Below are 22500 nucleotides of genomic sequence, written 5' to 3'. Positions count from 1 at the left end.
GTGTGTGAGATTAAAATAAGTGTGTGTCCCAAAGCATAGTGTCACGGCCAGCGCGTTAAATAAAAAGAATAAAAAGAATAAAAAGACAGGGTCGTAACAATAGTATGTTGAAAAGAGTGTGTCAGAAGTCCCCGGATGATCGACTATTTCCGGTGGATTATCGAAGTGTGGATCCGTGCTCACTATAACAGCTAATATTACCCACAACCCACTGCGCTTTGGAGGAGGAACTACAAACACGAGTAAAAAGTGTTAAAAACTACAAAACATGTGCGACCGACGGTGAGAGGTTTAGATAAAGGTTCGGGTGACTAATCAAAGTTTAACCTGATAGGAAAATATGTATTTCATGTTATCCGTGTTATTTTTCATCTGCAATAACAACGTGGACTCTTATAAAGATCCGTTTGGCCATTCACTTTTAAATGCATCATTCTGCATTAATATGAGGAGAGTCTCTGCATGATCAATGTGCAAATTAAATTAAATGTGGAGGATTTTAACAGTGAACGGATGATTGACAGGTCAGTTTACAGTGACAGGATGATTGACAGGTCAGTTTACTGTGACAGAGAGCAACTGTTAAAGATGCAGTTGAATGATGTGATAGTTTCTCCCAAAGCTTGTCTGCTCTTCTGCTACACACTCAAAAGTATGCACTTTTTCTTCACAAAAAGAGTACATACTTGTAGAGCGTAGTATAAGTAGGCGTATTGAGACCTTGTGCCCAGAGAGTGTGTGTGTTCAGAGAGTGTGTGTGTTTCCCGGATGCAGGTCAGCGCCCGCAGTTGCTGCGTTTGGCCACTGAGGGGCAGCAGAACCCGAAACTAGAGGTTCTGAAGTTCATCCTGGATGAAGAATATCACATCAACGATCAGACGCGCACCGTCCTGTTCGTCAGGACCCGAGCCCTCGCTGACGTGAGTCTCTGGCCAGTTGCATAAACCTTTTCTTAAAAGTTAGCCATCTAATTTTAAAGTCAGATACATCAATATCTGTGGCTAAAAGTGGCTAGGTTTTTGCAACTGACCCCCTGGCCTCAGTCATGTGACTCCTGCAAATAATGGCCTGGGGCCGGTTGCATGAACTTATAATTGCATAAATGTGACCCTGGATCACGACACCAGTCTCGAGTCGCACGGGGTATATTTGTGGCAATAGCCAACAATACATTATATGGGTAAAAATGATTGATTTTTCTTTTATGGCAAAAATCATTAGGATATTAAGTAAAGATCATGTTCCATGAAGATATTTAGTAAATTTCCTACCGTAAATATATAAAACATATTTTTGTAAGTGAATGCTTTTAAGTAGATTTGGTAACACTGTACAATAAGGTTCATTAGTTAACTACGTTAGTTAACATCAACTAAGAATGAACAATACTTGTACAGCATTTATTAATCTTAGTTAATATTCATTTCGACATTTGCTAATTCGTTATTAAAATCAGAGGTTGTATTTGTTTACATTAGTTAATGCACTGTGAACTAACATGAACAAACAATGTTAACAAAGATGAACTAATACAGTAACAAATGTATTGCTCATTGTTAGTTCATGTTAATTAATATATCAACTAATGTTAATTAATGAACCTTACTGTAAACCTTAGTGTTACTGTAGCTTTAATAAACATGCCTTAGAAGAAAAGGTAACACTTTACAATAAGGTTCATTAGTTAACATTAGTTGATGTATTAATGTTAACAAATAAAACCTTTGATTTTAATAATGTATTAGTAAATGCTGAAATTAATATTAACTAAGATTAATAAATGCTGTAGAAGTATTGTTCATTCTTAGTTGATGCTAACTAAGGTAGTTAACTAATGTTAACTAATGAACGTTATTGTAAAGTGTTCCCGAATAAAACGTTACTGGTGTGTCTCTTGAGACTGTATGATGGCAGACGTATTTTAGGATATGCTTTCAGTTAAAACAGCGTAAACATGCCTTTAGCCTGAAGCCGTGTCTGTGAAGCCAGGGAAATGTGTTTCTTCTCCCAATGTGATGTCGGATTCATGTGTGTGTGTTTACATATAAGGCCATGAAGAAATGGATTAATGACACAGATTCCCTGAAGTTCCTGATGCCTGGAGTTCTGATCGGAAAAGGACGAAAATCCAACTTTACCGGCTCAGGTGGGAATTTAAACACACACACACACACACACACACACACACACACACACACACACACACACACACACACACAACACACACACACACACACACACACACACACACACACACACACACACACACACAAACACACTGCATTCACGTGTGTCATGATTTAAAAAAGGCTTCTGCTTAAATACTTGAAATTAGTTTTGCAGACAGATATATATATATATTATTACTTTTTTATTATTAAAATTTTAGTTTTATAATATATATATATTATATTTTTTGTCTTTATTAAAAATTTGCATTTTAAATCGAAATCAAAAATTTTTATCATAATAATCACAATTTTACCAATAGTGTAGTAGTAGCACTACGAGAGAGTTATTTTACTGTTAAAATGTATTAAAATATGCATGCCAGCTCAATGTATTAAAGTGTATTAAAGTATTAATATTAAAATAGTATTTTTGTTCATATTTTATGGATATTATTTTTATATTTTCTGTTTTCATTTTAATTTTAGTTCAAGTTTTAGTCATTTTAGTTTTTGTCAATGTAGCTTTTATTAAGTTACTTTAGGCCTTCAACTTAGTGCTGACACAGTTTCTAACTCTAATTGATCGAGTGTTTAGCTTTTCATTTCTTAAACAACCATGTAGGAAGACATATTAAAACATTAATTTCCATGAAGAGGTGCATCAATTCTTTACATAATAATAATTAAACATAATAATCACTGTAGTAATAATCAAATTTTCCTATTGAATTTTTTCCTATTTTACATTTTCCTATTGAAATCATTTGTGCTACAGCAATGACTCCGACCAATAAGAAGGGTGTTTTGGACTCTTTCAAGAGCTCAGATCAGAGTAAGATACTCATCGCCACATCAGTCGCTGACGAAGGCATCGATATCCCACAATGCAACCTGGTTCTGATGTACGAGTACGTGGGTAACGTGGTGAAGATGGTGCAAGTTCGAGGTAACAAACACGTACACTCTTACACGCTCATATAAACACAAATACACTGATTAGGGATATGGTTTGTGTGTGTGTGTGTGTGTGTGTGTGTGTGTGTGTGTGTGTGTGTGTGTGTGTGATGGGTAGGTTTAGTGGTCGGGTTAGTGTGTGTGTGTGTGTGTGTGTGTGTGTGTGTGTGTGTGATTGGTAGGTTTAGCGGTCGGGTTAGTGTGTGTGTGTGTGATGGGCAGGTTTCTAGTGTAGGGGATAGAAAATACAGTTTGTCTAGTATAAAAATCATTATGCCTATGGAATGTCCTCACAATGATAGCAAAACAAACCTTTGTGTGTGTGTGTGTGTGTGTGTGTGTGTGTGTGTGTAGGTCGTGGTCGTGCGAAGGACAGTCGGTGTTTCCTGATCTCCAGTAATAAGGATCGCATTATGAAGGAGAAAATAAACATGATTAAGGAGAAAATCGTGGAGGAGGCGATCGTGGAACTGCAGAGCCGCCCGGATCTCAGTTACAAGGTTCTGCACTTTCACTGCATGTTTTAAACATCAGTGCCTCTCTGCTGCGTAACGTCGAACGCTTGATCTCTGTGTGTGTGTGTGTGTTCAGGTGGACAGGTTGCAGAGAGAAGATAAGGCCCGGAGGGATCATGTCAGCGCCAGTCCCGAAAAACCCAAAAAGCAAGGCAGTTACCGGCTCCTCTGCGGAAAGTGCAAGAAGTTTGCATGCTTGAGTGACAGCCTCAGAGTCGTCCAGGTATGGTCTTCATCGTTACATAAATCATAAAATAAATAGGGCTGCACAATAAATTGAAATAAATGTGAAATCGTGATGTGTGTGATTATCATATCACAAATGCACTGCATGAGTGAAGTGGGGAAAGTACAATTGTCTCATAACAGTACTAATATATTTCTCTTCATTTTTTATAATTAGTTAAAAATAATCAAATAAAATACTTCACCTTTAAACCACAGGCTTTTTAAACTACTTATATTGAAAAACTTAAAATCTTCAAACTTTTTAAAATACTTATCTTTAAGAAAATTAAAACCTTTAAACTTCAAGCTTTTTAAATTATTTATCTTAAAAAACTTAAAATCTTCAAGCATTTCAAACTACTTGTCTTAAAAAACTTAAAAACTTCAAGCTTTTTTAAACTGCTTATCTTAAAAAAGTAAAACTTCAAGCTTTTTTAAACTACTTATCTTAAAAAAAACTTAAAACCTTCAAACTTCATGCTTTTTAAACTACTTATCTTAAAAAAAAACTTCAAACCTTCAAGCTTTTTAAAGTACTTATCTTAAAAAACTTCAAACCTTTCAACTTAAAGCTTTTTAAACTACTTATCTTAAAAAAGTAAAACTTCAAGCTTTTTTAAACTACTTATCTTAAAAAAACTTAAAACCTTCAAACTTCCAGCTTTTTAAACTACTTATCTTTAAAAAAAACTTCAAACCTTTCAACTTAAAGCTTTTTAAACTACTTATCTTAAAAAACTTAAAACCTTCAAGCTTTTTAAACTACTTATCTTTAAAAAAAGAAAAGTCAAACTTCAATCTTTTTTAAACTACTTATGTTTTTAAAAAAACTTAACCTTCAAACTTCAAACTTTTTAAATTATTTATCTTAAAAAACTTAACCTTCAAACTTCAAACTTTTCAAACTACTTATCTTAAAAAACTTAAAACCTTCAAGCTTTTTAAACTACTTATCTTAAAAAAACAAAACAAAAAAGTCAAACTTCAATCTTTTTTAAACTACTTATGTTTTAAAAAAAACTTAACCTTCAAACTTCAAACTTTTTAAATTATTTATCTTAAAAAACTTAACCTTCAAACTTTTCAAACTACTTATCTTAAAAAACTTAACCATCAAACTTCAAGCTTTTTCTTTAAAAAAAAGTCAAACTTCAAGCTTTTTAAACTACACTTATCTTAAAAAACTTCAAACCTTTAAACTTCAAGCTTTTTAAATGATTTATCTTAAAAGAAATTAAAACCTTCAAGCGTTTCAAACTACTTATCTTAAAAATCTTAAAACCTTCAAGCTTTTTAAACTACTTATCTTAAAAATCTTAAAACCTTAAAGCTTTTTAAACTACTTATCTTTAAAAAACTTAAAACCTTCAAGCTTTTTAAACTACTTATGTTTAAAAAAACTTAAAACCTTCAAACTTCAAGCTTTTTCAATTATTTATCTTAAAAAAAACTTAACCTTCAAGCTTTTTTAAACTACTTATCTTAAAAAACTTAAAGCCTTCAAGCTTTTTAAACTACTTATCTTAAAAAAACAAAACAAAAAAGTCAAACTTTAAGCTTTTTATCACTTATCTTAAAAAACACTTATCTTAAAAAACTTCAAACCTTTAAACTTCAAGCTTTTTAAATTATTTATCTTAAAAGAACTTAAAACCTTCAAGCGTTTCAAACTACTTATCTTAAAAATCTTAAAACCTTCAAGCTTTTTAAACTACTTATCTTTAAAAAACTTCAAACCTTTCAACTTCAAGCTTTTTTAATTATTTATCTTAAAAGAACTTAAAACCTTCAAAATAATCATCAAATCAAGCAGCGCTACACCTAAAATAAATAGTTTTTAAATTAAAAAAAATTAAATACTTAATTTGTTTGCCTGCGTGTGGTCACATATGAAGATTAACCAGCATTAACGAGCCATAAACACGTGAATGTTAATTTATTAACATATTAACTTAAAATCTCATAGCAAGTTAATATTTTATAGTAAATGTTTTATGTCAAAGGTTTTAGGCTGTTTAAGGATACGCTATAACACTTTTCAGAGCCATTAAAGCTGTTTTGTGTCCCCAGTTTTTAAGGATGTGTTGGTTTTAGGACCATCTTTCTGTTTGTTTGTCTGTCTATCATCTTTCTCATTCTCTCTTTCCCACAGGAGTCTCATCACATCGCTCTGGATCGCTCCATGTTCGAACGCTTTACAACTGTTCCTCATAAGAAACCAAGATCCTTCTGTGGCTTCAGTAAGAACAAGAAGATGCTCTGTGGCGACTGCAAACACGACTGGGGTCTCATCGCCTCTTACCTCACCATCCAGGTAACACACCTGTGGACTCTTTCTGCTTCTGTGATCTTATCTGTGATCTGTGAGAGAGTTTTTGTTAATATTTTGAATTAGGGTCTATTTTTATATTTTCTGTTTTCATTTCCATTTTTAAGCTTTACTAATTTTGTAGTTTTTGTAATTCTCAAATTCACATACCATCCAGGTGACTCATTCTTCTTCTGTTATCTTACTATCATTGAGTTGCTTTTATAGTTTTTGTTAATATTTTGAATTAGGTTTTATTTTCATATTTTCTGTTTTAAATTTTAGTAATATTGTAGTTTTTGTGATGTTTTTAACATGTCTGTATATTTTTTATTAAGTTTTATTTACTTTAGTACTTTAACTCACGCTAAACTAGACTCAGAACTGTTGCCTAGCTGAAATAAAATAAGTTTTAGTTATTTCTATAGTATCATTGAGATACTATTTATTATTTGCTTAAACAAAAAATAATTTCCAGCAAGAGATTTTCAGAAGTGTTATTATCATTAAGACTCTATTATAGTTTTTGTCAATATTTTGATTTAGGCTTTATTTTTGTATTTGTATTTAAATTTTAAAGTTTTACAAATTTTTATATGTTTTTAACATGTCAGTATAGTTTTAGTTTTAGTTACTTTAGTACTTGCAACTTACACTAAACAAAAATTAGAAATGTTGCCTAGCTGAAATAAAATAAGTTTTAGTTATTTTCATAGTATCATTAAGATACTATTATGGTTTTTGTTAATATTTTGAATTAGGTTTTATTTTAATATTTAAATTTTGGTTAAAGTTTTTGTAATTCTTGCTGTGTGTGTTTATAATGTTTATTAATTTATTTGTTTATTTATTTTTTAAATATGTCAGTGTAGTTTTTGGTTTTAGTTTTAGTTACTTATGTACTAAACTTCAACAAAATTAGAAATAATTAGTTAGCTGAAATAAAAGTTTGTTATTTTGCCTTTTTTAAAATGTCTATATAGTTTTTTTAGTTAATTGTTAGTTTTAGTTTGTCATTTTAGTACTTGAACTTGTGATTAGAAATGATGCCTTGACAACCAGCTGAAATAAAATAAATGTAAGTTTTCATATTTTTTATTTTATTTCAGTTTTTTTATTTTTTTATTTAAGTTTATATAATTAGTTAGTATAAGTATAATTAGTATAAGTTAAATAATAACCCTGATTCTGAGAAGATGAAACTGAAATAAAAAAAACGTCAAGAACAGATATATTATGTAAATCTGTAAATACCAATTGGACTCATGAGTTTAAGTGTGTTGAACTCTGATTCTGATGATCAGTATTGGATCATAAACGGATGAATTGTTGTGATGTGACCCCAGGATCTGCCGCTGCTGAAGATCGAGAGTTACGTGGTGCAGGATTGTGTCACTGAAGAGCAGTTTTACTTCAGGAAATGGCGTGACGTGACGTTTGCCATCCAAGAGTTCGACATGAAGGAGATCACGCCTGAAACATGGCCGCTGAGAGACTGAGGACGGCAAACACCACATTCAAGCTTAAATCTTTCTTATCTCACTCTAAATTTTAAGTCCAAGTAGGCTACTTTTTTTAATTTAATAACCTCTGATTGTGTAATCCAGATGATATACACTGCAAAAAATGCTTTTATTTTTGTCTAGTTTCCAGTTCAAATATCTAAAAATTCTTAAATCAAGATGCATTTCTATTAAAATAGAAACAAAATTATTTTTCTGACCCCATTGGCAGATAATTTTGCTTGTTTTAAGCAAAAACTCACTTAATTTTTATTTATTTCCTTAAAAAACAGGACATAATATCGTATGTAATTTCACTCATCTAGTAAATGCATCTTGATGTAAGAAATGTTTGATATTTGGACTGGAAACAAGACAAAAATACTAAGTAAGAAAAGCATTTTTCTGTTAACAACCCAACAGATCACAATCAGTCTTTGTGTTGATGTTACATGTTGAGCTTGATCGCAAATGACTTCTCTAATAAGGCACCTGTTTTTTTGTCATGTATTTTAACATTTTAATTTAAACTTGGACGGGACGATTTTCCTGGTAAATTCAACTGATTAATAAAGCAGTTGAAAATTAGCCAAGTTGGCTAAACTGGCACATTTACATAAATGTTTATTAATGTGCACTGTCCCTGTAACCTTAAACTGTATAAATAAATAAAAATAAATAAATTAGACATGACTATTATTATAAAATAACTGATAATGAAATGATTTGATATGAATGTGATACATTTTATGTCAACTGATGCTTATCAAAATAAAAATAATTCATGTAATTAAAATATTATGAATAGAATATTTGGTGAATATTAAGTATTTTATGTTAAATAAAATAAAAATAAAGCCTATTTTAGGACCATTTCTGCATTGTAACCACTGATATAGATAGATAGATAGATAGATAGATAGACAGACAGATAGATAGATAGATAGATCAATGATTGTTATGTTTAAGACAATTAAACAATTTTTATATGTAATTGTCATTACGGTTATGCAAGACAACACATTTATATTATTGTTTTTTATGCATCATATGGAACTGCTCTTAAAAACTGATAGATAAAAATCATCGTATTAGAAAGATTCACAATCTTTTACGAATAACAGAAATGATTAAAAAAACAAAACGTATGGACACATTTTACAGTAATAAAAAAAGCGCTTAATTGCTTCAAAAAAATTTTTTTTTTTATTGTCCTAAAAGTAGGATAGTTTTTTTCCTATAATTCTCTTGATAGATTATTCGCCCTGTGAGGTGGAAAATAGTTCAATTAAAACAATTAATGGCAGTCTATAAAGCCTTGAGTTAATGATGCTTGAAATTCCCAGCGTTCCCATGCATCCGGAGCAGAACCTGGTGTGTGAATGTGTGAGGAATAACAGCGTTCATCAAAGCACTAGGCGTCAGTGTCACTGCTAGTGTGTGTGTGTGTGTGTGGGGTGTGTGGGGGGGGGGGTCGTGAATTTAGGACAGGTTTACAGGCAAAAACTGGCTCATGCATGGAAATATTCATGCCTTTACAGCCTTTGATTCATATATATTTATATGTGTGTGAAGGTGTATCAAAGCAGCTCTACAGAAAATTATCGAATGCCAACAACAGATTTCAATCCAGCTGTAAAGAATCTCTAAAAAACAGCTGTGTCTTTGTTCCTCTGAAATCAGTTCAGTGTTGATTCATATATTCAGTTCAATTCTATACCTTCCGGATTTATAAGGATTTATATTAAGATTTAACACAATCATTTCTCGTTTAATCTCCAGATGATTTGTTAGATTAATTAGTTATCATTCAATATGTTTTAGAAATATATGGTTTTTAAGTAGATTTTAAGATATTTCTTTTTTTATATGTGATTAATATGCATGTACAGATAGATGTGTGTGTGTACATATATATATATATATATATATATATATATATATATATATATATATATATATATATATATATTATGATTTATAAGTATATAGTAAGAATTTAACATAATTATTTATTTTTAATGTTAATTATTTTATTATTTAATGTGATTAATATATGTATATAATAGTATTTTAGTTTTTAAATAGGGCTAGGAGAATATGTCTTTGCCCCTCACACACACACACACACTCTCTCTCTCACACACACGCACACACACGCACACACACTAACAGGCGAGTGTGTGATGTAAATCTCAGCCGGAGTGAAGGCATCTCAGCCCCTCCCTTATTCTAGAACACAGGACTTCATGTCATTGTAATTCATGTTGCCTAGCAACATGGGAGTCGTCATAGAGGCCCAACAATAAAGAGATGACATGTACAGTGATGTGCCGAGCGCTTTAACGCTGAGATGTGGCTCCGCCATCTTTCCCTGCTCATCTGAGCTCGAAGAATCAGAATTAGAAACGCCATTTAAACGCTCTCCGAGTGACATCTTATCACGTCGCGCCGTCAGCACGTTATCTAGCCCAAATCAAGCCGTTAACCATTTAACAAAACACGTTAGTGGAATAAATGCAGAGCACACAGAAAGTCACAGTTCAAAAAGGATCACATTTAATCAACAAGCCATCCTAAGAGTCTCTTATTCATCAAGACAGTGAGGCGTCACAACAGCAATAAACAAAGTTATTTCTTAAAGTCTTTAGTTAAAAACAAAACACTTTTCTACCCATGCAACAGAAAGGTGTTTTAAAGGAATCGTTCACTCATAAAAATTAACCTTTTGTCATCATTTACTCACTGTATGGATTGCTTTCTTCAGTGGAACAAGGTGTTTTTTTAAAGAAAATCCCGCTCCTTTCAATCTATCCATCACGTCTTCAGTTAAATAGAGCCTATTGTAGTGCACGACTACTTTAATAATGTTTATTTTGTCCTTTAAGAGTTTACCAGACTTCATTCACTTCAGTGCTCGTTCTACAAATAACCTCCACTTGTCTTCCACAGGAGAAAGCAAGTGGTTCGAATGACACAAAGGCAAGTAAATGATGAGTCAAGGTCATCGCACACTGAAGGTCATCGCACACTGAGTCTGAAATTTTCGCACGTTAAAAATAAATACGACCTCACGTTGTGTCAATCATGTTTACACACTGCCTCCAAAACTTTTGTCCGACATAAAAAAATTCGGATCGGGTTCGTTTTTCGCATCCGTATCAAGCATTCTGAGAGGTGTTTTGACAATTCAGAGCCACCGAATGACAAATACGAAAAAACGCATACGAAAATTTCGGACTCTGTGCAAGGACCTTAAAGGGTTAGTTCACCCAAAAATGTTAATTCTGTAATTACTCTCCCTCATGTCATTCCAACCCCGTAAGACCTTCGTTCATCTTCGTTCACACAAATTGAGATATTTTAGATAAAATCCGATGGCTCAGGGGGGCTCCATTGACAGCTCTTTAATTAACACTTTGAAGGCCCAGTAAGGTTGGAAAGACATCGTTAAAATAGTCCATGTGACTACAGTGGTTCAACCTTAATTTTATGAAGTGACAAGAATACTTTCTATGCGCCAAAAAAGCAAAATAGCGACTTTATTCAACAATTTCTTCTCTTGCGTATCAGTCTTCGACGCGCGTTCACGAGAGCATGACCTTGAGTGCGTCTTCCTCTGCATGTAAAGGTCACGCACGCATGCATTTTAATGATGTCTTTCCTACCTTACTGGGCCTTCAAAGTGTTAATTAAATAGCTATCAATGGAGCCCCCCCGAGCCATTGGATTTCATCAAAAATATCTTAATTTGTGTCCCGAAAGATGAACGAAGGTCTTACGGGTTTGGAACGACATGAGGGTGAGTAATTAATGACAGAATTTTCATTTTTGGGTGAACTACCCCTTTAAATGTTCGATTTCAGCCAGGTGAACTGTTCCTTTGAGCTCGGATGGGGACCTGATACGACTGGAATCAAGTCTCTGTTTCTCTATGCCATTGGTGTTTGTTTGAGGTGAGGTGAGACCGGAGACTGGCCCTCGACGGGGCATGTGCACCTGATGCCCCAGTGCCACAGTGAGTCCTGAGGGGAAGGGGTAGAAAGCGAGGAGCTCGGAGAGATTCCCTGATTGCGGAACCGTATGATCGGATTGTAGGCGTATGACCTGCAGTTCTTCTAGTTTTGAGTCTGGTGTATGATGTGGTTTGTTGGCGAGCCCTTCAGAAGAACCAGCGGAAGGTGTCAGCGGCTCCTGCTGACGGTGCTCTCTGTGGGAAAACACAGTTTAGTTCGACATAATGACCCAGTTAATCACTGAAACCATGTGTTACATGTGTGAATAATGGTGCGAGTCACCTTCAAGATGAGATGCAATGATTCAAAGTATTGGGTCATTTAAAAATGAGAATTAAATTGGGAAACTGAACACAACAGACCTGTATGCAAACCATGTTTCTGTACGCTGTGTATGTCACTATTATTGTTGGCTCTTTGATGAATTGCTTTTGTATCCAATTATGAATTTGATTTTGCAAGTCGCTTTGGATAATTATGAAACACCAGTAGACGGTTGATTAAACTATTTAGACTAGTCTTACAAGTTAGTCATCTAATTAAGACTGGATGTAATTTTTAAAGTCCCCCTGTGGTGAAAATCCAGCTTTTAATGTTGTTTATGTGTCTATGTGGTGTTTTCAATATGCTTTAAGACAAACCATGTGTAAATTCATAAGTCGACAGCATTGCTGAGTATTTTCTCCTTAAAACTGCAGTGAACCAAAGACAGTCTCAAAAACACGCTTTGAAATCGCTGGTGTTTCTGACGTCACAAACTACCTTGTAACCAATCAGATCAACGTGTGATCGTCAACCAGTGGATCTCTGAGCTGAGTGAGTGAGTGGAGGCGGGGCTCATTTGCATATTCATAGAACCGCGCATACTAAATGAGGCAAGGGTGTCGAGTTACATTCAAGCTATTTTAAGGCATGAAAAACGTTTAAATATGTAATTTTGGTGATCAAATATGAGTTTTAAGGGATTGACTACAGGCAGACTTTAACATAGTGGTTATGTTTATACAACTGGCCTATGAAAACATTTACATAATAGCCACTAGATTTTGATAAAGTTTGTAAGGATTGAACAAAGGAAAGACAATCAAGAGTTTAGTTTGAGACACCAAATAGCATGTAAACTATCTGTCCAAGGGCGCAACTGTACATTCTCGTATTTTTCAAAAAGTCAGTGTCATCACTATGACTTTTGATTGATGCACTGTTATTTGACTGAGCCGCTGGTCTACTGTAGTATCACTTACTGCATATTACTCTCAAGCAACTGTCTTGAACATCTAGTTTACTTGCTAGGCGTTCCTAGCAACAGTGGAGCATGGCGTTGGCATTGGTGCCTTTGGATAAAGCATCTGCTAAAAGCTTAAATGTAATGTTTTCAAACAGTTCCTAGAACCTCCTCAGCACTGCACATTTGAGATGTTTTCCTTAAAGTTCCCCTGTAGTCAATAATTTGATCCCACATCTTTGATCACTAAAATTACATATTTAAACGTTTTTTCCTTGAAAAAAAATGTCTTCATGCCTTAAAATATCTTGAATGTAACTCGACACTCTTGCCTCATTTAGTATATGCGGTTCTATGAATATGCAAATAAGCCCCGCCTCCACTCACTCACTCAGCTCAGAGATCCACTGGTTGACGATCACACGTTGATCTGATTGGTTACAAGGTAGTTTGTGACGTCAGAAACACCAGCGATTTCAAAGCGTGTTTTTGAGACTGTCTTTGGTTCACTGCAGTTTTAAGGAGGAAATACTCAGCAATGGTGTCGACTTTACACATGGTTTGTCTTAAAGTATATTAAAAACACCTCATAGACACATAAAGAATATTAAAAGCTGGATTTTCACCACAGGGGGACTTTGATTGTTATTAAATGGAGACATCCCAAATGTGCAGTGCTGAGGAACGAACACTAAATTAACGGTATCGTTCAATGCTGATATAGTGTGAATGAGCCTTTAAACTCTTCCTGTCTAAAGGTGCACTTACATTTCCCATTGTTCAGGCAATTTGCACATGTGAAATCCAGTCATTTCAATAGGAATCCATGTGATTGGCAATTTTGCATGAGGGAGGAAAATTTCCACATGCAGATTTTAGGACACAATAGAGCTTTTTGCCTGTGAAATTTCATTAATATGACTGCACCATAAATTGGTAGACTAGGTTTCATGCAGAACAAGATCTGATGGTGCTGGACTGGTTTGTGATGGTCTGATCTTGATTCTAGTGAGTGGTGTTAGCAGGTTGTGAATAGATTAAGCCGTCTTTGTATTATTACAGCAAACTTACAACGTGTTGCCTCATCTCTCAGCCCTCAATACCGACAGTGTGTGTGTGTGTGTGTGTGTGTGTGTGTGTGTGTATGAGAGAGCGATGAAGTGTGTGCTTGAGTGCAAGGGCATTTTTCCAGCATAAGAGGGCTCAAACCATCACACACACACACACACATACACACATTAATGCACGATGGTTAATTATGGCCGCTTGTGCCAAGACTGGGCTCCACTCCAAACCCCCCGCCACATCATTCCCAATTAAACAGCCCACTTCAATAGACCTCGCAGCATATGTGTGAGTGAGTGTGTGTGTATATGTGTGTGTGTGAATCCCACCTCCATCGTGCTGCCCGGCTTCTTCTTGAGTTCTTCGCACTTTCTGAACTTGCAGATCTGATGACCCGTCTTTCTGTTCCGACAGGAGCTGCACACGCCGCAGTTAATGAGCCTCCTGCAGGGGGCGCAGACGCCACACCGCTTGCGTTTACGTTTAGCCGCTCCGCTACCGTTGCTGTTCCCGCTGCTGCAACTCCCGTTAGCGTTCCCGTTCAGAGCCGCGGGCGAGCCGGAGCAAGACGAGCCGCTGTGCTGGCAGTCCGCTGCCACATTAGCGATCTGAAACGCGCTGTCTGACATCGTAACCCCGGATGACCCTGCACCGGAGTGAAGCGTCGTCATGACGATGACCCCTGGCGGTAACGACAGCCCCCCCAAAGGGGGCATCCCTCCGAACGTCCCGCCTCGATCTGCCTCCCCGGGCGGCCCCGACGGCGGGCACTTCAGTCGGTTCATGCACTCAGCGCCCGTTACCGGGAGACCGCGGCACTGCTCCGCGGACAGCGGCGACAGGAAGTTGTCACCCATCGAGAGGGCGGAGTCTTGTGGAATGTGTTTGGCGGACATGTGCACGTTCACCGGCTCCGCCCTTGACATGCCTGTCCGATGCGTGTGAGGTCCGTTTACGTTAACTGTGGCAGGCTTTCGCCCCCATAGCATGGCGTTGTCACACGGCCAGGGTGGCATCGCGGATAAGCGTGCTGATGGGAATAGGGGCGTGGCGATACGTGCGATTTTCGCGGTTTGGGGAAACGGCGTGGCGCCGGCGGCCGTGCTGTTCTTATAGAAGGTGGCGAACGAGCGGTAACGCTCCATCTGCGCGCTGTAGTCCAACACCGGGTTCATGCACGAGTCGATCTGAAGAGGAAAGTCCCGTCCGGGGGTGGGGTTGTAGTTGTGGGTGTGGCCGTGGGCGTGGCCATGAGCGTGTGGAGTTTCCATGCACACACTACTGCTCATGTTCGCCATCAGAGCAAAACAAACACGCACTAACGCCCAACCATCCACGGCAGTGGTCCTGTGGAGGAAAAAGGTGGAGGTGAACAGAGATGTTCGTCAACTGAAGGTAAACGGAACATTTGTTATATGTTTTAAAGGTGCAGTGTGTAATTTCTAGCGGCATCTAGTGGTGAGGTTGCGAATTGCAACCAACAGAAGTTACGGCGGCCGACAGGAAGTGATGTCGTCGTCTGAGACAGCAGAGAGTAGCCAGTTAAACAATGAGGTTTCTTTACAAAGATTAATTGATCAATTAGCAATCACCATCGCACACCTGGTGAAGTGAAAGACCAAATGAGTCTAAAAAAAAAAACACAAAGGATAGTGTGCGGTATTTCCTTGTTTTAATTCAAAGATTAATTGAGAAATTATATCTACTTAATTATTCAGTAAAACGATGTTAATGCGAATATTATTGTTACTTGTTCATCATTGTGTCAGTGTTTTATTCGCTGACTTTAGCTATAGCTTCTTTGCACGAAGAACAACATAGTGACGAAACGCATTTGTCCGTTCAGGGCCACTGTAGTATCATGTAAGCGGACCCGCGGTGTGTGTAGAGAGAAAACGCTCATTGTAAGGTAATAAAAACATAACGGTTCATTATGTAAGGTCTTTATACACCACTGAAAACATAGTTATGTGTTATAAGCATATAAGCATTTCTGTCAACAGATCCTCCTAAATATTACACAATGCACCTTTAAAATAGCCATGAAATCATAATTTACTTTTTTTGGAACATTGCAGTATTTATTGTGAGTTATTTATCCATGCACATCATTTTGTTAAATGCATGTGCCTCGTAATCTTTAATCTAAATATCTTCCCCCTTCCCAGCAACATCTCTTCTCTTCTCTGATGATGAGGGCGGGGCAACCTGTCACTCACATGAGATCAACCAATAGCAACCACCACCATCCAATCAATTCCCCTCAGACAAAATTAAAAATAATTTTCTCTTGGATATACGTCACAACAGGGAAGAAAAGACTATCACAACTTTCATTTCATGCTGACTTTAATAGTTTCTTCCCATTTCTAAAATTATTATATATTTTTTACATTCATTGAAAAAAAATGTATTGACAGGAAATATAGAATATGTAGTCAAATCCTAAAGGATGGATACAAAATAGCTTAATGGATATTTTAAAAGTAATTCTAAAAATAAAAAAATCATAAGAGTCAAATAAAAAGATCCTAAACTAAAATTATGAAAGAAAAAAAAATGAAAAAAATAAGAAAATTAGTTTATTCAATTTAATCTTATTTTATTTTTAGTGGATATGAGATTAATTCCCCATTAGGTTCCAAGTATAACAGAAATTATTTTTATAACTGTACACTTGAGATTCAGTCAAATTCAGATTAAAACGCAGTTCAGATAAACAGCAACTGCTTTGTATGCATTTATGTACATTTCTTATGCATATGCATGACATAATTTAGAGCATTATATCCAACACCATCAGGTCTGCCTTTAAATTAGTTGTTGTCTTAATTAGAGGAACAAAAGCAATAGCGATAATAAACCGTGCAGAAGAAAGTTACCGTGTCAAAATGAGTGTGTGTGTTTATGTGGAAGAGAAAGAGAGAGAAACTATGCCCCCCCCCCCCCCCCCCCCCCCCCCCCCCCGCTACCGTCGCCTCGAGCATCAATTACGGTAATTACTCTCCGCCTGCTGCGGCACCGGCGCGCGGATCAGAGGTCATTAAGGGCGCGAGACCGCTGGACACTACGGTGCAATTAAAGGCGACGGATTAATTCTCTTGGCCATCGCACGTCAGCAGAGAGAGGGAGAGAGGGAGAGAGAGAGAGAGAGATAAGGGGGGGGGGGGAGATAGACGAGAGGGGGGGGGGGGGGGGGAGGCGGAGGACGGAAAATGGACGAGCTTTACCTTTAGACTCGCGACGCTTCAAGATCCTTTAACGGAGAGCATCACCGCGCGCTGATGCCGCCTCAATAATCCCCGTTACAAGAAAAAACACGCGCCACAAAACAACGAGACGCGTCCGATTTAACGATCACCGTGAGCAGCTGCGGCGCTAAATACCGAGACTAACGGGAATAATAAATAATATTGACGCCGCCAACGACGCACCGTCCTCAGGGGCGGGTATGGGTGACGGAAGGGTAGACGGCTCCTCCCGGTGTGTGTGTGTGTGTGTGTGTGTGTGTATATATGTGTGTGTGTGTGTGTGTGTGTGTGTGTGTCGCGCTGCGTGTGGCTGACGGGGGTGTGAGGTGAGGAAGCGCCGTTGCGGACACCTCCTGATCATTGGCGGGAAATGATTGTGGAAGCGCGGGAGGCGCGAGGGGGTTGACATACGGGGTCTCGCGCAGCGCTGAGGGTAATGCGTGTCAACTCCTCGCGCGCCCCTTCTTTTCCCCGCCGTTTCCTGAATGACGGTTATTAATCACGGGCTTCGCGCCGCGTCTTGTGTGAGGGCTTTTTCTTTTTTTTTTTGAGGAATTTTGCGGTTCATTACGGTTCATTTGCGGCTCGTTACCGTAATTACCAGCGGCACCGGGAGGCTAATTAAAACAGAACGGGTCCGAGGCGAGGCGAGAAGGCGTTTCCCCCCGGCGGAGCAGATCCTGGCCGGCTGGGAATTTCTGTGTGTGTGTGTGTGTGTGTGTGTGTGTGTGGAAAAAACACATTGACGCATCCGCAAGAGATTCTTTATTAGGGGATTTGAGGGGAAATCAGCTCTTAACGCCAAACATACCATCGTCATAAATATAAATAACAAGAACACTATATATATATATATATATATATATATATATATATATATATAATTTATTTATATGTAAACAGATAGATATGTAGATAGATGGATGGATATTCATCATAAATATAAATAACAAGAACACGTATATTATATTTAAATATACGTGTATTTATTATTTATTACATTTATTATATTATTAGTATATATGTATATATATATATATATATATATATATATATATATTATTTATATGCAAACAGATAGATAGATAGATAGATAGATAGATAGATAGATAGATAGATAGATAGATAGATAGATAGATAGATAGATAGATAGATAGATGGATGGATGGATGGATGGATAGATGGATGGATATTCATCCGTCTTCCAGGAACAATAACACCTCAGCTGCGCCCTCTACTGGCTCAGATCTTCAATAACTGTCCTGTAGTTTAAGCTTTATTACTGCAGCTCTGCTTTTGTGCACTGGGTGTCATTCTAACACCACGCGCGGGAAACTCGGCTCTCTAGATGTGATTCAGATCATAAAGCAGTGTGTGTGTGTGTGTGTGTGTGTGTGTGTGTGTGTGTGTGTGTGTGTGTGTGTGAGTGAGTGAGTGAGTGTTTAGATAATCTTTGGGTACAAAATTGTCTCCAGAAGTCAGATAAATATGACGCCTCAGGTAAATATGATTTATAGTAAAGATAAATAATGCTTTAAGGGGTTTGGCAATTAAAAATTAGTTTTATGTAAGTCTATGTTATGTAATCATGTCCATAAGTGTTTGTGTTATTGGTTTCATTCTCTGATTGTGTCATAAACAGTCAAACAGTCAGAGGTATTTACATAAGACATGTTTGTACAGTCAGTTTTAATAGTTTATTATTCCATTATGCACAATACTAAAATATGTATATTTTCTAAAAATATTTCTAAATGTCAGTAACACTTTACAATAAGGTCTCATTTGATAACATTAGTTAATACATTAGTTAATAACAACCTGAACTAACAATGAGCAATATATTTTTTTTCATTTACTAATCTTGAGTGGAAATATAATTGTTCATGTTCATGTTAGTTCACAGTGTATTAACTAATGTTAACAAATACAACTTTTGATTTTAACAATTGATAAATGTTAAAATTAACATTAAATAAGATTAAAAAAAATGCTGTAGAAGTATTGTTTATTTTTAGTTCAGGTTACACTTTAATTCGATGTTCCACTTTAGACATTTATTTAGACACAATTAGACATTTGCAAAATTTATTTTTTAGAGTGTAGTTTATTTTAAAGTTCTTAAACTCCTTAAAACTCATCTTTGATCACCAAAATGACATATTTAAACGTTTTTTCCTTTAAAAAATTCGTCATGCTTTAAAATATCTTGAATGTAACTCGACACCCTTGCCTCATTTAGTATGCGCGGTTCTATGAATATGCAAATGAGCCCCGCCTCCACTCACTCACTCAGCTCAGAGATCCACTGGTTGACGATCACACGTTGATCTGATTGGTTACAAGGTAGTTTGTGACGTCAGAAACACCAGCGATTTCAAAGCGTGTTTTTGAGACTGTCTTTGGTTCACTGCAGTTTTAAGGAGAAAATACTCAGCAATGGTGTCGACTTATGAACTTACACATGGTTTGTCTTAAAGCATATTAAAAACAACACATAGACATAAACAACATTAAAAGCTGGATTTACACCGCAGGGGGACTTTAAAATGTTCATAGGAACCTATTGTATCCGTTAGTGGTTTTCTTATGGCTATTCTTCCACTCTGGAAGTCTATGGCAGAAAGCTATGAAATTTGGCACACTGTTAAAGGACTGTCTGAACTTTAACCATAGTGATTTTGGAGTCTCTAACTCAATCGCTCTAGCGCCACCAACTGCCCAAAGTTGCACCCACATTTATGCTAATAACTTCTGAACCATAAGGGCTAGAAACAAAATTCTTAGATTTTTTTTCAAATGTATTTTTAGTCATTTAATAATTGGTTGTGAGGGTGTTGCTATGCACTTGCTAGGCATTTTATCCCCTGGTCTTATATATTTGGTCTTTATGCCTTAGTTTCCTCCTTCAGTTTAAGCTTTGCACTATAGTAAGTGTGCATGATGTACTTTAGCTGTTTTGTATTCATATGGTTTGACGCTCATCTTTCTGTCTGTTTTTAACAAGCACACATACACTCACACTTACTTTCAAATTGAAATGAAAGAAATGCTGTAATTATGAGCACAGGATGTAGCTGGAGGAAATGTACAGGTTCCCGGCAAACTTTACAAGCACCTAGACTAATTATAGTGTGTGTGTGTGTGTGTGTGTGTGTGTGTGTGTGTGTGTGTGTGTGTGTGTGTGTGTGTGTGTGTGTGTGTGTGTGCGCGTGCGTGCGTGTTTTCTCCAGGGAAACGTATAAGAATACCAGGAGCAGCAAGGGCAGGTCTGAAGGACACACACACACACACACATCAAATGCATTTAAACAGTCCGTGCTCTTCATAAACACTCTCAGTTCCTCATGTTCAGCAGTGGAAACTTCTGACAGCTCACTGTAAACCCATTACATTCTGTCTCTCTCGCACACACACACACACACGCTGATGTCATCCTGAAGGCAGCGGCTGAATGAATAGCCCTCAGCGGTGCGCGCGAGCACACACACACACACACACACACACACACACATACATACACACCTGACGCGCGCTCACGCTCCAGACGACAAACTTCTGTGCGGAACAAACGAGACCTTTTCACGGGATATTTTCGCGTGGAGAAACTGAAGCTCGTGTGTGTTTACCGCGTATAATGGATGTGATGCTGTTTTTCTCTCTCATTTGTGTTTGTGCGGCTGCAGGTTCAGACACTCTCAGGTAAAGTCAAATGTTTGCATTTCCGAAGAAATGTTTCTTTCTTATACGTTTGGGATCAATACAAAGTTGTGAGGCATATCTGACAGAAAGACGTAAAACAATCGCTACTTTTATAATTGTCGCTATTATCTTAATACGTTTATGAAATTGTCATGGTAATAATATTTTCCGCTACAGCTAGTTTCTATTATACGTATGTTGTTGTAAATCTGTGATAAATTAACATCAGCACCATTGTGATCATAAAAAAGAATTGTAGTTGGCATGGTAACTTTCGAACGCGTAGTTCACTTTTAACAAACGGAGGCGCATGATGGAATGTAATATAATTCTATAGGCCTTATGTTTCATTTTTCGTAATGTTTCAGAAATTTTATTTTTATACATTTATGATGCAAAGTTATGAAACATATCTGAGAGAAAAAAGAAAAATAATCGCCAATTTTATAATTATTGTTATTATCTTAAAGTCCCTCTGTAGTCAATCATTTAAGCCCTTTAAACACACCTATAATCACAAAAATTTCATATTTAAACCTTTTTTCCTTAAAAAAAATAAAAAAAATTCGTCATACCTTAAAATAGGTGGAATGTAACTTGACACCCGCGGTTATATGAATATGCAAATGAGCCCCGCCTCCACTCACTCACTCAGAGATCCACTGGTTGATGATCACACGTTGATCTGATTGGTTACAAGGTAGTTTGTGACGTCAGTAACACCAGCGATTTCAAACCATGTATTTTTTGAGATTGTCTTTGGTTCACTGCAGTTTTAAGGTATGTTTACACGACAACGATATGCTTAAAACGGGGAAGTTTTTCCTTTGAGTTTTCCGCGTACAGACGATCCCCATTCACAGGCGAAAAAGACTTAAAAAAACCCCTGTATTCTGCTGACAGGCCATTAGATGGCCATATTACGCGTAATATGTATGAGCATTCAATTCAATTAAATTCACATTTATTAGTACAGCGCTTTTCACAACTCGCATCGTTTCAAAGCAGCTTTACAGAAAGGAGCCTACATGAGTCCACATTACAATCTACAGAGATCTGTTAGAGGAAACTGTCTAAGTTATGCATTTCAGAAATGCACATATACAAAATCACAGTTAGAGTTAGCTAAAAATGTATTAATTTAAACATTGTAATTTAAGGCAGAAACAATGAGCTCATTGAAGTAATGAATACTTGTTTGACGTCAGCATGACGTTGTCGTCTTCAGAGATTCGCGTTTTTGTTGTTTACACAGAGACCGTTCTCAAAAACCTGACCTTTAAAAACCTGTTTTCAAAAGTTTTCGCATAAAACGTTTTTTTTTTTTTTTTTTAACGTTTTTAGTTAAAACACCGTGTCGTGTAAACAGCCCCTAAATAGAAAAATCTCAACAATGCTGTCGACTTATGAATTTACACATGGTTTGTCTTAAAGCATATTAAAAACAACACATAGACACATAAACAACATTAAAAGCTGGATTTTCAAACATTTAAAACATTTATGAAATTGTCAGGGTAAACATATTTCCCACTAAATTGCCATAGTTTTACAACAACACAT

The 22500-nt window shown here is 36.5% G+C and overlaps 3 protein-coding genes across 5 annotated transcripts in view; 2 read left to right on the top strand and 1 right to left on the bottom strand.

Annotated features, from left to right (window-relative positions):
• The window catches only part of rigi (RNA sensor RIG-I), a 23332-nt gene extending 14779 nt beyond the window's left edge, over positions 1–8553 (top strand). Inside the window, exons 13-19 of the mRNA XM_079848877.1 lie at positions 775–920; positions 2050–2146; positions 2947–3117; positions 3480–3625; positions 3717–3863; positions 6021–6182; positions 7523–8553. Coding sequence (XP_079705003.1) covers positions 775–920; positions 2050–2146; positions 2947–3117; positions 3480–3625; positions 3717–3863; positions 6021–6182; positions 7523–7675 — 1022 coding nt within the window. The 3' untranslated portion in view covers positions 7676–8553. The remainder of the gene's footprint in view (positions 1–774; positions 921–2049; positions 2147–2946; positions 3118–3479; positions 3626–3716; positions 3864–6020; positions 6183–7522) is intronic.
• Positions 8554–10200: 1647 nt separating this feature from the next.
• LOC307146031 (CXXC-type zinc finger protein 4) lies at positions 10201–17709 on the bottom strand. Of its 3 annotated transcripts, none has more exons than XM_079849765.1 (3): positions 17215–17616; positions 14314–15331; positions 10201–11888 (listed from the first exon to the last, which is right to left on the bottom strand). In XM_079849765.1, exons 2-3 carry the CDS (start codon positions 15280–15282, stop codon positions 11841–11843), a joined length of 1017 nt encoding a protein of 338 aa, XP_079705891.1. In that variant the 5' UTR covers positions 15283–15331; positions 17215–17616; the 3' UTR covers positions 10201–11840. The 3 variants fall into 3 exon arrangements, with proteins under 3 accessions (XP_079705891.1, XP_079705890.1, XP_079705889.1); XM_079849764.1 differs by lacking the exon at positions 17215–17616 and adding an exon at positions 17647–17709 and having other exon boundaries at positions 11410–11888; XM_079849763.1 differs by lacking the exon at positions 17215–17616 and adding an exon at positions 16044–16332 and having other exon boundaries at positions 11410–11888.
• A 2940-nt stretch (positions 17710–20649) lies between these two features.
• The window catches only part of LOC307145644 (nephronectin), a 14411-nt gene continuing 12560 nt past the window's right edge, over positions 20650–22500 (top strand). The window contains exon 1 of the mRNA XM_079849004.1: positions 20650–20937. Within this exon, the coding sequence (XP_079705130.1) occupies positions 20873–20937 (65 nt within the window). The 5' untranslated portion in view covers positions 20650–20872. The remainder of the gene's footprint in view (positions 20938–22500) is intronic.

The sequence above is a fragment of the Squalius cephalus genome (genome assembly GCF_949319135.1).
Source record: "Squalius cephalus genome assembly, chromosome: 18".
Taxonomy (NCBI): Eukaryota; Metazoa; Chordata; class Actinopteri; order Cypriniformes; family Leuciscidae; genus Squalius; species Squalius cephalus.
This window is presented reverse-complemented; position numbering and strand designations above follow the sequence as displayed.

Excerpts from the sequence above, each read along its gene's own strand:
- LOC307146031 (XM_079849763.1), bottom strand. Across the intron at positions 11,889-14,313 it reads AGCCGGGCAGCACGATGGAG|AGAGCACCGTCAGCAGGAGC; the intron begins GTGGGATTCACA and ends GTTTTCCCACAG.